The sequence below is a fragment of the Pan paniscus genome, chromosome 7, assembly GCF_029289425.2.
Source record: "Pan paniscus chromosome 7, NHGRI_mPanPan1-v2.0_pri, whole genome shotgun sequence".
NCBI lineage: Eukaryota > Metazoa > Chordata > Mammalia > Primates > Hominidae > Pan > Pan paniscus.
The window spans coordinates 81,780,468-81,798,224 of record NC_073256.2 but is presented as its reverse complement, the minus strand read 5'-3'; the positions used below and the strand labels follow the sequence as shown (position 1 = coordinate 81,798,224).

Genomic DNA, 17,757 nt, shown 5'->3' with positions numbered 1-17,757 from the left:
AAGGTGATACCTCATTGTGGTTTTAGTTTGCATTTCCCTGATGATTAGTGATGTTGAGCATTTTTAAATATATTTGTTGGCCATTTGTATATCTTCTTTTGAAAAATGTCTATTTAACACATCCAATTATCTAAAAAATAGCCTGACCATCAGATTTCCAGCCACGTAGAGCCAGTCTGCTTTACCTACCCTGCAAAACCTCACTCCACTTCTACTGGCTTTTGATAAGATGGAGCTTTGTGGTTGTAAGACCTCAAGCTTTTATAGCTCTTTGGAGCTCTCTGACTCAAAAGACCTGCCATGCTGCTGGATGACATAACTAGACCCATAAGCCCCTGTTTTTACCCCCTCTTCCTTACAAGTTCCCTCATCCTTCTCTCCCAGATGGTGCCCCTTCACTGAAAGCCCCTGGGCAGTCTTATGCTATGAGGGCCCCTCTCACACAGCCATATCGAAGCACCCAAGCACCGACAAAGCTTATGATGTGTTATTGCCTCTTGTGGCCATATCTTTTCTCTTGATCAGCCCCTAAATCCTTCAAACCCCCTACAACCACTTCATGCACTTGCACCTAGTACAACTGCCCTCCCACAAGAAGCTTGAGTACAGTATGTGGCTGAGAATGCTAGCAGGGCTTAGGGACTCAGGAGCCACTGGGCCAGGATTAGTCTCTGTCCTTCATAAGGGACAGAATAGAAAGCTCGGGGCACCATTTGGTTTCAAATTGCAGATTGTGATGCCAGTGCTACCCCTGCTGTGTAATTATTTCTGAAACACCTGCTACCATAGTACATGATTCAAGTACTTTGACCAGCAAGGCCCCACTGAGGACACACTGAAGGCCACATTACACAATCCTATGATTTTCTCACATTTGCAGATGGAATATCTGAGCAACTCACCCCAACCATTGTTTGAGTGTTCTCTCATTTTCTGGGATGCAGTCACCTTTGTGATTCAAGACAGATGGCATGAGATAACAACAGGAACCGTAGATGATGATCTGTTTCAGAGAATTGGTCTTTTCCCTCATACAGAACCATATGGAGAGTCAAGTGCTGACCTCTAGTGGTAGTGGAGTTGGTGAAACCACTGTGTCTCAATCATTGCTTGAAAAGTATTTCCCCACATTTTTACTAGAATGTGTATTAACTTGACTTTTTGAGGAATTATACTTGATTTTTTAAATTTAAGGATTAAAAGTACAACAATACTTAATCTTTTTTTAAGGTAGCTTTCTGGTCACTACAGTTTTTTCCTATGGCTGATTAAGAGCCAGTTCATTACCCTCTCTAATAAGGTAGAAGGAACTGGGATATTTGTGCAAACACAGTAGATAAAATACATGTCCAACACCAATCATAAGCCACTACTTTAGGGGATGAGGACCTGAACTTCTGACACCAGTGGGTCACTGACAGCTTTTAGCAAGCCACTAAGATTTCTGTGTACTGTATAATATAATCCTTTTCCAACAACCTACCAGCCCACAGCTCACTCAGAATCTGTAGGCTGCATACAGCTCAAAATATCTGTATCTGGCCCAAGCTCCCAATAAAAGTTTCTGGGCATCTAACTTTATTATGTTTCCTGGGGGAAAATTTACATTTGTGGTTTTTCTTCAGGCCAGCAATCTCTACTGAACTAGAAGGTCAAGGGAGGATAAGACTGCGGTGTAGGAGAAATGGCTGTATAGACTTCCTCTGCCTGATATCTTGTCTCCTACTTTCAATAGCAGCTCGCACCCCTGGTTCTAGTCAAAGCTCTCAGCAAGCACTTGCTCTCTCTAGGCCTTCCTCCTGCCGGCTCCTGGCTTAAGTTCCAGTGACAAAGCTCCAAGCAGGCCCTGGTAGTTTTCAGAAGCAGTCCCTGCCAATAGCTCTTTTCAGGCTCCCAGTGTCTCTAGTCTTTCAGTTTTCTCAGTGCAAAAACAAACAGCATTATCCTCTGATCTTTATGTCAAGCTCTCACTTTTTTATTCTTCCTAAACCCATTTTCCCCCAAACTCACTTTTTAAACCTAATAGGATCTATTTTTCTAGACTGGCAGTCTCACTGACAATTTCCTTAACTATACAGGCTGAATCTTGTGTTCACGCACTTGAATGCTACTCAAACCATCTTACTCAATTTCTTAATCATTCTGATTTCCTGTTTCACCCCCAAGAAGATGACATTAGCTACCCACTAATTCCACTCCTGTTTCTCTGCTGGCCAGCATTGCTGGAGAAGATTGCACAACCATGCAAACCAGAGCCAGTAAATTTAAAGTGTTTACTACATAGAGTAAAATTTAATAAGGTTGAAAAGATACGTCTCAAAGACAAGCAAAACAAGGGAGAGTACAGTGAGTGGGATAGATGAACTTGAGCATAGGGTTCATATTAATGAATACAATGAATATTACATGTATATTCATCTCTCATAGTATAATATAAATAATTATCCAATACTAAATAGATATTGAGTGAATGAGTGAGTGAAAAAGTTACGGATCGTAATGATTCCGGCACCTAGGAATGACTGAGATTGGCACTGCATGAAGAACTAAGAGGCCCGATCAAGTGAAAGACTTGACGAGGGACAAGGGAGGTTATGCAGCCCACCAGAAGACAACTCTTCCAAGTGGGCTGTGAGTATGGCCTCACATACTCTTTTCAGTGGAAGGTTTTAGAACTCAGGAAGCAAATTAGTGCTTGATAGAGATTAATGTCAATTAATCTTGTGAGCTTGAATCATCACTCTGCCTTGTAAATATTTACAATTCTTCTATTAACTATGCATTCCCCTGACATTTACACTTTATTCATAAGCAGTCTCTGTTTTCACCTGTAATTGCTAATAAAGATGGGTAAAAGCACCACAGATTGGGGTTGCCACAGATTATTATGGAAATGGCACTCTTTTCTGCTTCTTTTGAAAACAGAATTTGCCTCACTTTGGTCTACTCTGAGGCCACTCATTTCTGCAGAACCGGAAGATAATTTCTAGAAAATTCCATGTGAAGTCAAATGAAAAAGAAGAGTCAACTGAGTCTTCTGCTGTCATGTGAATCAGAATACTTGGTACCTTGTCAGCAAGGAGGAATTAAGCTTATCCATGAGACACAGAGACCCAAGTGCTAATGTGCAAAACTAGTTCACTTTGATTTTTTGTTTGTTTGTTTTTTAGAGTCAGGGTCTCACTCTGCCACGTAGGCTGGAGTGCAGTGGTGCAATCATGGCTCACTGCAGCCTCAAACTCCTGGGCTCAAGAGATCCTCCCACCTCAGCCTCCCAAATAGCCAGGACCACAGGCACATGCCACCAAGCCTGTCTATAAGTTAATATCTATTTAGGGTTTTGTTTTATTTAGAGACAGGATCTCACTCTGTCACCCAGGCTGGTGTGCAGTGGCATGATTATAGCTCACTGCAGCCTCAAACTCCTGGGCTCAATTGATTCTCCCACTTCAGCCTCCTAAATTACTGGGATTACAGGCAACAGCCACCACAGCCAGCCTCACTCCAATTTTGTGGCTCTCTAAAAAGCCAAGGAAGAGCTAGATCTTTGCATGATTTCTTACCCAGCATTTTGTTAGGCTCTTGCACCCAACATGCCAGAGAAACCAGTCAGCCTCACTTTGGGGCATCTTAATCTTGTTTCTAGCTCACTTCAAAAATGTATGTATTGGTGTAAATAAAAACCAATGTTTATGTTACAAATGAGATTTTAAACTCTGAAGACACATTCTCTAAATTGCATACCTGGCTGTTTCTTTACAGTTTTCCTTTTCTTATCCCCTAACTACTTTTCACTTGAAGGTCCCAGAATCATACAAAATGCTCTGGATCCCAGATGGAAGCTAGTATCTTTCCTTTCTGATCTGCCCCTCCTCTGTTTATTGGGTCAGTGAATAACTCCCTGTTCAGCAAAGTGACCAAACTAATTATTTGAGAAATGGTCCTGAAGAAGCTGAGACTATAATCGGGGAGAAAACAGACATTTTCTATTTTCTAATTCTTTTTTGCATTCAGCAAATACTAGCATGGTGCTAGGGCTGAAAGTACAATGAGAGACCAGGCACAGCGTCTGCCCTCAAGGAACTGATGGAATGGGAGAGGCAGAAAAGCAGCAAGGGAACTACTGTCTGTGAGGCTGCAGTGCTCTGCTGGGACAGCGCAGTGGGCCAGGAAGCAAAGGAAAGCCCTCAGGAAGGGGCTCGGCTGCGCCCCCACAGGCTGCCACTCCCCGAAGCCACCTGAATGCCTCCTTGTCATCACTCTCGGTGGGATGTTTGGGTTTCTTCTGTCCTCCCCACCCCCAATTAAATTCTTTTTGCTTAGACACCTCTTAAAATAATATTGAGAAACTGTGTCCCTTCAACATTTTTAACTTGGTATCTAAAAATTTTTATAAGATTAAACAGATGCAAAGAATGTAATTTTCAGCATATTATAAACATCAGCATGTTAAAATAAAACAGTTGTAACATTCTTTTAAATGTATTCAATGGAATCTAAATGTCACATAATCTAAGTACCCCCTATACACGCACGCACACAAACATACTCTCTCTCAATCTCTCTCTATATACATTCTTTCTCATTCACATACTCAACACTTCTTGGCACGTCACCCTGCACCCGTGCCCTAGCTGAGTTTGGAAACTGCCATTTTGTATGGTTGGTTCTCAGGCCCTTGTGTATCCTTTGTAGCACCCAGTACCCATGTGCCAGACCTTGGCTAAGCATTTTGCATGCATCATCTCATGTAATCCTCCACAACCCTCTGAGATTGGATCATTATCTGCACTTTACTTATGAAGAGAATGAGGCTGAGAAAAGTGAGTTGAATTCAGGTCTTTCCGAATACCTTGCACTCATTTTTAGATATGGGATCTTTCTGTGTTTCCCAGGCTGGAGTGCGGTGGCTATTCACAGGCTCAGTCATAGCATACTACAGCCTCAAACTCCTGGGCTCAAGAGACCCTCCCACCTTAGCCTCCTGAGTAGCTAGGACTATAGGCAAGCACCATCACACTCAGAAATACCCTGTGCTCTTAACTGCTACATTATATTTAGAATACACTTCAATGGAGTGATTTTAGTGTTTATGTGAACATCTCAAAGAGAATGTAGAACTTCCAGCATACTCCTAACACTCCCTACCCTCTTCTGCTTTTCTTCCTAGCATTTAGCAACATCTGATATGTTGTGTGTCTTACTTATGTGTTCATTATTAAGCCTCCCCCTTCCCCTGGCCCTATTTAAAACAGGTTTAAGGAAGCAGGTCTGTTTTGTTCACTGCTATTTTACCTAGGACAGTGGCCAACACAGAGGCGGTGCTCAATACATATTCGTTGAATAATGAACCAGACTTGCTGGTATAAAGCCATTGATAGTGTCAGAGACTCTAGACATACTGGTGGTTGCTACGTGCTCTGATCAGCCTTCTTGGCTTCTGCTATCATTAGGTAGCAGTATGGATCAACAATCTAATGACTTTGGAGTGAAGGTCCTTTATGTGCCAACAAGAAAAGAGGAAACCTAATCACACACCCACAGTTCTTGCTGAGCAACAAACAGTAAAATAATACACTTTATTTACCCAGTTCAACACAGAATCAGGTGGACTTGCTGCAGGAATACGGTAGGGCTGCTCTTTGAGTCATTGTCACCCATTGTTCACTGCACGGGGTTAGGGCACATCAGGATGTGTTTGGAAAGCTGGTAGCAGTGGCCTCCCAGAAGTCCCAGAGAGCTGAAGAGGCTTCCAGAAAGGAATACAAGCCACGGCTGTGGCAGCCCCAGCTGGGTACGTCTAAAGAACCAGTGGTACAGCCTGACACAAACCTCTCTTAGTCTGGGGAGGGAACTGTAGAATTTTCTGGAAAAGAATGCATCTTAGGAAAGAGCCAGGTGTGATGACCTTGACACAAGAGGAGGGGGGTCTGTTGGATGAGATCTAGAGTCTAAGCAGAGCGACATTACTGCTAGTGTCTGGCTCACCCCCTGAGCATGTGTCTGGGTCCTAGAGAAAAACAGAGCTACAAGGAAAACTGGAAGGAGCTTTTCTACCATGCTTTGAACTCATAGGGGGCTCTAACAGAGCATATCACAAAGAGGAGGAAAGGAGCCATCCGCTATGCCCAGCCTCAATCCTGCCAGAGGTACAGCCCAGCAGGCTTTGGTGTTCCCTCGGCTCTCAAGGTAAACAGCAGAAGAGGCTTCTGGGCCTGAAGGAGCGGTCGGGACTTGGGGACTGAGAGGTTGGCAAGGAGCACCTTCTGTGCCTACCGTGCCTGGCAGGGTGATGCAGCTGAGTGGCAGGGGAGCTGCAGCAGCAGAGTCTAGCACCCAAGGTTATGTCTAGCAGTGACTGTGGACATGCCCACACAGCAAATGGCAAAGCAGCATCAGCTACAGGGTGGCAACATGGCTTGGTGGACAATGCCACTGCATGGAGATGAACTGCCTCCCACGCCCTGGGAGACTTCCGCAGAGGAGACCCCTAGAAGAAGGACGGCAGAGACTCTTAGTGAACCCAAGTTCTCAAGTCACTTTAAAGGGTCTTGAGCCTGAGTATTGAGGTTATGTAGAGAAAAAGCTTTGAGTTTCTTATTTCAGCAGTCTCCCATCTCCCCAATTGTTCAATCGTCCCACTGTCCACTAGTGACTCTCCCTCCTCCTCAACTCCTACACTAGCTTTCTAACTCAAAATTCCTGTTGGCTCTTGGAGCGATATCTAAATTAGGTGGAAAGGCAAGACACGCCAGTTTAAAGTTCAGGCAAATGTATGAATGATGGATAACTTCTTCTAGGCCTATCTGAATTTAAAAGATTAACTCAAATAAGTCTCCTTCAGACAGCATGATAAGGGGAGACTTAAGAATTTTAGGCAGTGGGAGAAGCAGGTAAAATATTTGCTTATCTCATGCAAACACTGGTCAGATTAAGTGACATGATCTAGCAATGACAAAATTGGATTAAATGAGCCTTAGACTTCAACCCCTTTGGGATGATTATGCTCTGCAATACTAAAGGCAGATTTATTCCATAATGAAGGCCCTGGATGAGACCATACCATGAGTTTCACCCTGTGATATGTCACTTTTGACTTGGATCACAAATTCATCTTATGCTAGATAAATGGTTTTTAAACAGCAGCAACAAAGGGCAGGATAATTTTAGACTTGGATATTTTTTCATCCACAGTAGTACCTGATATTTTCACTGTGCTTTGCCACAAAGAGCTTGGCATCCCTTGAAAAAAAAAGATCTCATTTCTCTTCACAAAATGTCAATAAGGCAAGAGCTTCAATACCTGATGGATTGGCACAGTAAAAGCCTTCCTCTTGTCACCTTTCCCAGCTGTCCTTTGAGGTAGCTGGGGACTCCATTTTATCAGCTGACTAATGAAGTATGGTTGAATTTCAGATGAAAGAGGAAAAAGGTGCTTTATGCACAGGAAGACTCTATGATAAAGATCTACAAATTGACACAGGAGGGACTGAGATAGGTCTTTGAGGCTGCTTTATGGTTAATTCTGTAAAAGAATGAAGAACTGGAGATACTGAAAATTTCTTTCCCAACTTTGTCCCCTTTTTTAGAGAACACTGTCCCTTTCCCTTCCGGTAAAAGTTGGATCACACCTCCTTGCTAAGTGGTAGTGGGAAGTTGTGATTCCCTGAATCAGAGCCAGCTAGACATGAATGGGCATCTGATCTGGCTGGGTCCATGAGATCTTTGCTCCAGGAGTTTGGGATCAGGACATGCAAATATGGAAAAGGGATCAGGAACCAAGATTGTTTCCCTTTCCCCACCTCTATCTACCTTTCTGGACTACAGGGTTTCCCTCTCCGAGAAGCAAAAAGTTGGTTTTAAAAAGACAGCCTTTAAAGAAAAAAAGACAGACTTGATGGGAAACAACCTGAATATCTATCAATAGGAAACTAATTAAGTCATGGGACATCCATGTCGTGGAATACTACATGGTAATATGAAAAGAATGAGAAAAACTTTCATGAACTGATCATTCCTTGGATTTATCTTTAAGATAAACTGTTAAGGGAATACAAAGTACAGGCTAGGAGCGAGAACACACCACCATCGAGGGTGGGAGGACACAGACCACTCACGAGGAAAAGGATAGTCTTTTGTATTTACCCATATTTCTGCTTTCTCCCTTGTTCTTTCCTTCTTCCTGATCTTTCTTTATCATTTCCTTTCTTTTGAAGAACTTCCTTTAGCCATTCTTTAAGAAGAGATCTGCTAGTGACAATTCTTTTAGATTCCCTTTATGTGAGAACGTATTTCCCCATTCACTCATGAAATATAGTTTCACCAGATACAGAATTTTCTGTTGACAGTTCTCTTTCATCACTTGAAAAATGTTTTGTCACTTCCTTCAGGCTTCTGTTGCTTTAGATGAGAAATATGCTGCTATTCAAATGGGTGTTTGGCCATGCATTGTTTCTCCCTGGCTGCTTTCAAATTTTTTTCTTTGTCTGTAGTTTTCAGAAATTTAATTATAATGTTTCTTGGCATTGATTGCTTTGGGTTTATCCTGTCGGAGTTCTCTCAGCCTCTTGAATCTGTAGGTTTCTATCTTTTGCCAAATGTGGGGAATTTCCAGCCATTACTTCTTTTAGTACTCTTTTAGTCCCATTGTTTCACTCCTCTCCTTCTAGGATGTCAATGCTATAAATGTTGGATCTTTGTTATTGTCCCACAGGTTTCTGAGACTCTGTTTTCAGTTTATTGTTTATCGGTTGTTCAGATCGGGAACATTCTATTGATCTGTCCTCAATTTCTATTCTCTGTCATCTCCACTGTACTATTAAGCTCATCCAGTTAGTTTTATTATTTATGTTATTTTTTGGTTCTATAGTTTCCATTTGGTTCTTTTTTGTTAATTCCTATTTCTTCACTGAGAATTTCCATTTTTTTTTTTTACTTGCTTCAAGAGAATTTGTCGTTACTTGTTGAATTTTTTATGATGGTTACTTTATTTATTTATTTATTTTTTGAGACAGAGTCTTGCTCTGTCGCCCAGGCTGGAGTGCAGTGGCGCGATCTCGGCTCACTGCAAGCTCCGCCTCCCGGGTTCACGCCATTCTCCTGCCTCAGCCTCCCGAGTAGCTGGGACTATAGGCGCCTGCCACTAAGCCCGGCTAATTTTTGTATTTTTAGTAGAGATGGGCTTTCACTGTGTTAGCCAGGATGGTCTCAATCTCCTGACCTCGTGATCCGCCAGCCTCGGCCTCCCAAAGTGCTGGGATTACAGGCGAGAGCCACCGCGCCCGGCCTATGATGGTTACTTTAAAATGCTTTTCAGATAGTTCCAACATCTGGTTCATCTCAGCACAGGAGTTAGCTGATTGTCTTTTCTTATTCAAGTTGTGATTTTCTTGCTTCTTTGTAGGATGGGTCATTTTGTTTGTATCTGGATATTTTGGTTATCATGTTGGGAGATTCTGGGTTCTATTTAAGTTGTTTTATTTTGGCAGGCAGTCCCCTTCTTTAGGTTTAGCATGCAGGTTCTAGCCTACTTTTGTGAGTGGTTCCAATAACAATCTACTTTTCAGAGTCTTTACGGTGCTTCTTTTGTTTGTTTGGTTTGTCTCCTGCTTCTGAGGCTCCCAACACTCCTTGTTGGTAGTAGCTGAGGAGCCAGGTGCCTTTAGGTGAAGGGATTCTCCAGCCTGTGGGGACAAAAGCATTCCTGGGCTGGGTGCTTGTGGTGGAATCCCCCTACTAATTTCCTCTGTCAAGTGGGGTCTCTAGGTGAGAGAGAGGAGTCCCAGACTGGTGGTGGGAAAAGACAGCATTTCCCAGCAAGATGTTGATGGGGAGCTTTCAATTGGTGCCCCTTGCTGTTTCTGTGGGGCTTGTCTAATGTTGTTGCCAGGACTTCTGTTCAATCTGGAGGAAGAATGAGACTACCTGGATGCCTTCTTCTGCTAGATTGGGTATTGGGAAAAGCTGGGCCTGGGTTATCTTTTGTTGGGTTGGGGTGGAGGGGATTATAAAATGCCCTGCTGCTGTGACCTGGGATTTCTGACCAGTTAACCTTTCTCTTTCTACCTTTCAGAGTTCTCTTTTGGTTGGCTCTTGTGTTATTTCCAAGGTTTTTAGTTGTGCTTAGCAGGGAGAGAAAAGTCTACATCATCTTGCTTAGACTGGAAGTTCTGAATATATGCTTATTTATTTATTTATTCCAAGACACAGTCTCACTCTGTCGCCCAGGCTGGAGTACAGCAGCATGATCTCGGCTCTCGGCTCACTGCAACCTCTGCCTCCCAGGTTCAAGCAATTCTCCTGCCTCAGCCTTCCGAGTAGCTGGGATTACAGGCATGCGTCACCATGCCCAGCTAATTTTTATATTTTTAGTAGAGATGGGGTTTCGCCATGTTTGCCAGGCTGGTCTCAAACTCCTGACCTCAAGTGATCCATCCACCCGCCTTGATCTCCCAAAGTGCTGGGATTACAGGTGTGAGCCACCGTGCCTGGCCTATATATGCTTATTTAGACATAAGATCTCTCTAGAAGGGTATACAAAGAATTGATAATATTGTTTCCCCTGGGAAAGTGACTTGGGTGATATGAGGTAAGAGAAAGACTTTTTTATATACCTGTTTTCCTTTTAATCAAATGAAAGATTATCTTTTTAAAAATAAAATGCAAAAGAAGAAAGAAGTCTTCTAACTCAGCCTTGTTTTCAAGAGCACAGCCAAATATTATAACAGTGGCCAAGTGGTGTATGGATTCAACAGCTGGTAATTTTATTAAATTTCACTGACTTTTAATTCACTATATTGTGACTGCTTTGATCCAGATCCTACAATATAAGAATAATATTCTCAGTGGATTTCCAGCTTACTCATACATTTTGAATAACTTGCAGAATACAAATGTGTAATTTAGGGAGAAGTAGATGCTTTTGGCAGCATACTAGTACCCTAATCACCTGAAAAAATAATATTTGTATGACATTAAAACAAAATTAATAGCAAGACACTAATTACATGAATAGACTTTATGTTGTAATTATTAAACTTGCAAACAACTCAGCATAATTAATGCCTTAATTAACATATGACCTGAAATTTTGGCTTACAAAATTAATAAAGACAATTAAGAGTCACATTTGTAAAGTAAAGTGGATTTTAAAAATTACAAGGAAGTTGGATGTCACTTTTTTCCCTCCCCATTTTGGGAAGCATTTTTGTAGATATTACAAAAATTAACTGACAATGCAATTATGGCATTCCCTCCCACCTCCCCTACCCCAGCACAGTGTCCCAGCCTGAAGCCTTCAGTCAAATTCAGTGATCTTCAGCCAAGGACGTCCACCAACAGGTGTGGGCAGCTCCCAGGCACGGGCCTCTGGATAGGTCTAGGGCAAAATGAAAGAGCAAAGACTTTTCTCTCCCTAGCACCTTAAGGGAAATATAAACTAGAAGATTGATATTGAGTTTTATCAGACTCTACCATTTTCGTGTAACTATTTGGTTCCAAACTGCAGTTCGCACCATTGCCATTTTTTCTTCAAAACATGCTTCTTAATGGCATTTCAGTTCCTACAATTTGCCACATGGTGAAGGTTCCAACCCTAACCCAAAGAATTTCCCATTAATAGATAAAAATAGAGACTCAATAAGTATTAGTGGGCTAAGGATTTGGGAAAAAATCAGATCTGGAATTCTACCTCATTCCTTATGCCAAAATAAACTCCAATTGGATCAAGATTTAGTGTCAAAGCAAAATCTTAAATGTGCTAGAAGAAGATACGGTGAATATTTTTATAGTGTTGTAATTGCGAGAGGTCTTTTAACCATAATAGTAAAACAAAAGTCATAAATGACTAACAAATTTGCCTAATTTTAAACTTCTGTACAGTAAGAAAAAGGACTTAGGTTTATAAAACCTAATTCAAGACTAAATCAAGAAGTAACTGATTAAAATCTGAAAATTTATTTATATTTTGATTATTTTTTTCCTGTAAAGGCATAGATTTATACCGCATAAGAAAATAAGTAATTGAAAATGTGTTATAATATATGTATATTAAGTATAAGGAATAAGTAAAAGAACTTACATGTTCAATAACAGCTTGCAATGTGACTAAATAAATTACAAAATAACCGTAGGCCGCAGCCATTAAAAATCAGGCTATTTAATAACATCAAGATATTTTCATGATAAGACCTTGTTAAAAAAAAAAAAAAAAGGGTAGTAGGCCAGGCACGGTGGCTCACGTCTGTAATCCCAGCACTTTGGGAGGCCGAGGCTGAAGGATCACCTAAGGTCGGGAGTTAGAGACCAGCCTGACCAACATGGAGAAACCCCGTCTCTACTAAAAATACAAAATTAGCCGGGCATGGTGACAGGCACCTGTAATCCCAGCTACTTGGGAGACCGAAGCAGGAGAATTGCTTGAACCTGGGAGGCGGAGGTTGCGGTGAGCCGAGATCGCGCCATTGCACTCCAGTCTGGGCAACAAGAGTGAAACTCTATCTCAAAAAAAAAAAAAAAAAAGGTAGTTGAAGAATTTGAAGAATATAGACTAATACAACCTGATTTTTAAATGTCTTTTCTAGATAGAAAAAAAAAAAGACTAGAAGGAAACAGAATATTAATGATAATTATTACTGGAGGTAGGATTATGGATAAATGTTATTGCCTTCATTTTTAGTAATTTGCAAATTTTCTACAATAAGCAAATTAATTTTGTACTCAACATTTTTTTTGCAAGGTGGAAAACAATTTAATCATCAGTCACCAAAACCCACAGGTGAATCGTAAATGTTTACAAGCACAAATTATTCCACTATTTCTGTTATCACCATGTCCTTCATGGTAGAGTATCACAAGTCAAAAGTTTCTGGTTGTTTCATCTACTTAAAACTATATGTAAGAAAGAGCCTGAGTCTTAGCAAATTTAGACTTCAATGTGAAACTGTCAAAGCTCTCCTGGCACTTTGGGAGGCCAAGGTGGGAGGATTACTTGAAGTCAGGGGTTCAAGACCAGCCTGGAAAACAAAGCAAGATCCCATCTTTTTAAAAAAGTAATTTTAAAAAATTAGTTAGGCATGGTGGTCCTGATAGCCTGAGTAGCTAGCCTGAAGTCCCAGCTACTCAGGAGGCTGAAGCAGGAGGACTGCTTCAGCCCAGGAGTTCAAGGCTGCAGTGAGCTATGATCAGACCACTGCACTCCAGCCTGGGTGACAGAAGTGAGGCCCTAACTCTAAACAAACAAGCAAACAAACAAGCACTCTCTTGGAAAGATTTTCTCTCTCTGAAAGCAGCTCTCCTGTCCAGAAGGTGGTTAAGGTCCACACATCTTTCTTCCTCCAACTAGCCAAGAGACAGTTAAATACCTCAAAATGCCCTAAGAGGTCCCAAAATATTGTCAAGACAAGTATCAGATAGGCTACATGCCTTATAGGTGGGACAAATAACAGAGTTTTCAGAAATTCATTAAAATCATCATGGAATTCTTAGAGGACTGACATACTATAGCACCAGTGCAGAAAGTCTCCTGGAGTAGGAAGCCCCAAACCAGTGCTGCTTCTGTCACTGACAGGCCTTTCTAGACTTCGGTGTAGAAGAAGATGATTTTTTTTGTGCTTTGAGTTGGGGATTTGCCCCTTTGACTTTAATTTTCAGACAGCTTCTCTCATATGTTTGGGTTGTAGTAATGGCATTTCTCCCTCAACATTTTTTTATTCCTTGGACTTAAAATAAAAAGACATTTCAAAGTTTTCCAAAAATAGCTAACCTGGAACTAGACCACAAAAGATCAAAATTAAGGGCTTGAGAAGTATAGCTTACAAATACAGCATTCCACCAAACTCCTTTTATTAAAAAGAATTCCTCTGACTCAGTGATGCTATATCAGATGGGTTAAATGACAGCGATTGGCAGGGCGCGGTTGCTCATGCCTGTAATCCCAGCACTTTGGGAGGCCGAGGTGGGCAGATCGCCTGAGGTCAGGAGTTCGAGACCAGCCTGGCCAACATGGTGAAACCCCATCTCTACTAAAAAAAAAAAAAAAAAAAATTAGCTGGGTGACTGTAATCCCAGCTACTCAGGAGGCTGAGGCAGAGAATCGCTTGAATCTGGGAGGCGGAGGTTGCAGTGAGCCAAGATTGCACCACTGCACTCCAGCCTGGACGACAGAGTGAGACTCTGTCAAAGAAAGAAAAAAAAAAATGACAGCGATTGGTTGTGGTTGGTTCACTCATTTCTCTCTCTCTCTTTCTCTCTCTCTTTCACTGCAGGTCTAAGACACAGGCTGCCCTTTCCTAAGGCCCAGCATCATCAGTGAGTTCTTTCATAAAATCACTGTCATGCCTTTCCATTCCTAACTCCTATGTTGTAGAGCAGGGAACATTGGATCTAAAATTTGGATTACTGGTCTTAGCGAGAAGCTTATGTCTTTAATGGAGGAACCTGCCAGTCACAAAATAACTCACTAGTAGCAGAAGAAATGTCACCATTGAAATCCGTACCTGTAGGTTTTCTTAATTTCTTCATTTGATGCTCCCTTATGCAGACCAAGAATTTCGTATAGAGCTTCTCCTGTTGTTGACAGAGTCCGCTGTCTTTGGTTAGGTATGTTACATGCCATTTTCTAAGGCTGCAAAACTAAAGGGGAGAAAATAGCCATGAAGGTTATGCACACTACTTCCCACTCTCTAAAGGGGAAGACAGCTCATTTTTGACCTTTTGTAAAATGACAATTTGAAGAATATTTGTGTACCAACTACAAAAAGAGGGGAGAAAAGGGTTAAGAGAGCCAAAAGCAGAGCTCTGAATCAGGGTGTTAAAGAATACAGGCAGCCATGCAAATGGAACAGGGCTTTCTCCACACGGTTAAATAGAAGCAAAATGTCATCTAAACACCCAGTGAATTCAGAATTGTTGAGAATCAATCCTCAAAGGCCAGGCAAATGTAGAGCTTTTTGGTCTTTCATTTTTTTCTGGAATTTGCTTAACTTCTTTTTCATATATTTTCCAAATTTAGCCAGCAATGGAAGTGGTGGATATGGGACAAGCAGTGGCTGGGGGATGTTGTCCAAATTATACTAAATTTCAGTTAAATAGGAGGAATAAGTTCAAGAAATCTGTTGTACAACTTGGTGACAATAGTCAATAACAATATATTATATATGTATGTGAAAATCGCTAGGGAGTAGATTTTAAGTGTTCTCACCACACAACAAAATGAGAAATGAGCTACTGTGTATGCTAATTAGCTTACCTTAACCATTCCACCATGTATGTACACATAAGTCAAAACATCACACTGTACACCATAAATATACACAATTTTTATTTGTCAAATAAATGAACAAATCAACATAATAATTCAAATCCTAGGACTACAGAATATAGAGTTAGAGGCCATCTAGGCCATCTTAACAAATGCCTTTTGGGGAGTTCTGGCCAGAGATCATAGTCGTAGATAATTTTCCTATTAGCCGTTTAGCTTTTCTTTTTCTGGGGAGTGCATAGGTCCCCACTGCAACTTGTGCTTTTCCTGAGACCTGCCTCGGCCTTACCTGATCTCAGTTAGTCCACCAGGAAGAAGTACCTGACCCAAGCCAGACCAATTAGAATCCTTCCCTAGGATTTTAAAAATATAGATCTATCAGATAGTGAAACCTATACAATTGAACATTTGGGTACTGTTGGCTGGCCTGAATTAAGAGAGGGTGAAAGAGAGTGAGAGCCTCAGTGGGGTTCAGTTCCTGGCTCCGGTTGTTCTTGGGTCCACCTGCAACTCTTACCCTACAACAGCTTGTCTATCAACCCTTCCTTGGGTTGAGCCAATAAAATTCCTCTCCATGTACAAATGTACATGCATATTTTTTCTTGTGTGTTTCAGCTAGGTTTTGGTCACTGTCAACCAGGACTCCTAAGTGCTATTATACTCTCTCAATTAAACACCAGTGGCAGCTCCCTGAGCATGGTCAAGCCAGACTAACTATTGTGGATGTTTCTTAAATCACTGCACCTACTCTGCCTTTAAGTTGAATGTGGCTTCTGGGTACTTGGGAAAGAATACTTTGGGAAAATAATAGTGATAAACTAAGATATTCAAACCCAACAGATTCAAATGTATTGTGTTGACATTTCTAGTACAGATAAGAAGAGTTATGTCTGCTTTATCGATTTTTCTCTATATGCAACTTCCAAAAGAAACCATTTTGATAGTTTCAATTTGAGGGAAAAATGTATTTCCTCTTCATCATCTATGTCATAAAATAAAAGAGATGTCATGACTCCCATAAATCAACAGATAGTTGTAAAATCAATTTTAACAAGGCACAGAGAAGCATAATTTTCATGCTTGTGAGCATCGTGCTCTATGACTCACTCACTTTGATTGCTTCCTACTTGGATCTTGCTGTCACTAATCCAGGAAAGAGATATACAGGTTACTGAAGATAATCTACTACATGGATTATGATAACACCCACAGCCGACAATTCAATTATAGTTATGCACCACTTAATGATGAGGCTATGTTCCGAGAAATGCATCTTTAGGGGATTTTGTCATTGTGTGAACATCACAGAGTGTATTTACACAAACCTAGATAATAGAGCCTACTACACACCAAGGCTATATGGTATAGCCTATTGCTCCTAGACTACAAACCTGTACAGTGTGTTACTGTACTGAGTATTGTAGGCGACTTTTTAACACCTAAACACAGAAAAGGTACAGTAAAAATGTAGTGTGAAAGATAAAAATTGGTACACCTATATAGGGCACTTGCCACAAATGGAGCTCAAAGGACTGGAAGTTGTTCTGAATCAGTGAGTAAGCAATGAGTGAATATGAAGTCCTAGGTCATTGTACACTTTTATATAACAGGCAATGCAGTAGGTTTGTTTACACCAGCATTGTCACAGACATGAGTCACGTGTGACACTACATTATGACAGCTATGATATCACTAGGCAATAGTAATTCTTCAACTCCATTACAATCTTCTGGGACTACCATTGTATATGCAGTCTGACATTGACCAAAATGTTGTTATTCAGATGACAGTATTTATTCAGAAGCCTAAAGTGTGGGCTAGGTCTTCAGAGAGGTTGCAGACTAATATGGGATCCAAATGTATAAGCCAAAAATGAAACTAGTGTTCAGGGTCAGAGAAGTACCAAGTATAGAGATCAAACAGACGAGGGATCTCCTAGAGGACAGGATTCTGCTTGGGAACCATGCCATTAGAGGCCTCGCTTTGTGCTTGGCACATATTAGGTATTTGGCAAATGTCCGCTGGGTGATTCAAGAGCAAGTGCTTAACTTGAGTGAGAGCGGGAGGGATGGCCTCACAGAAAAGGTGAAGCCTGAACCGAAAGCAATACTACCACTTGCTTCTATAGTAGAACTTGGTTCATATTTTTCTATTATTGCCCTTCTATCTAAGTCTAACCTCAGATCTGCATGGCCTTGGTGGCCAGTGACTTTCTTGGTCATCTATTTGCATATATCAACATGAATTAGGACTTCTGGGTTTGGGGACTGAAAGACGAGGGAGGTAATTTTGATTGGGATCTAGCTCAGAGAGAAGATGAGGGGAGTTTAGACCAGATGATGCCCACTGGTCCCCTGCCCTACCCAAGAATGTGTTTTTGAGTTCCTCTGGGGGAGAACTTAGAGACTGAAGAAATGTTTGCATAAGCCCTCTGTAAAGACTAAAGGGAACAAAGATCTGCAACTTTGAAACTGTTTCATAGGGAGAGGCAGCACCCA

At 41.3% G+C, this 17,757-nt stretch overlaps 1 protein-coding gene across 1 annotated transcript in view; it reads right to left on the bottom strand.

Annotated features, from left to right (window-relative positions):
• Positions 1–17,757, bottom strand: part of DNAJC5B (DnaJ heat shock protein family (Hsp40) member C5 beta) — a 77,770-nt gene that overhangs the window by 35,046 nt on the left and 24,967 nt on the right. Inside the window, exon 3 of the mRNA XM_003831373.5 lies at positions 14,496–14,631. Coding sequence (XP_003831421.3) covers positions 14,496–14,614 — 119 coding nt within the window. The 5' untranslated portion in view covers positions 14,615–14,631. The remainder of the gene's footprint in view (positions 1–14,495; positions 14,632–17,757) is intronic.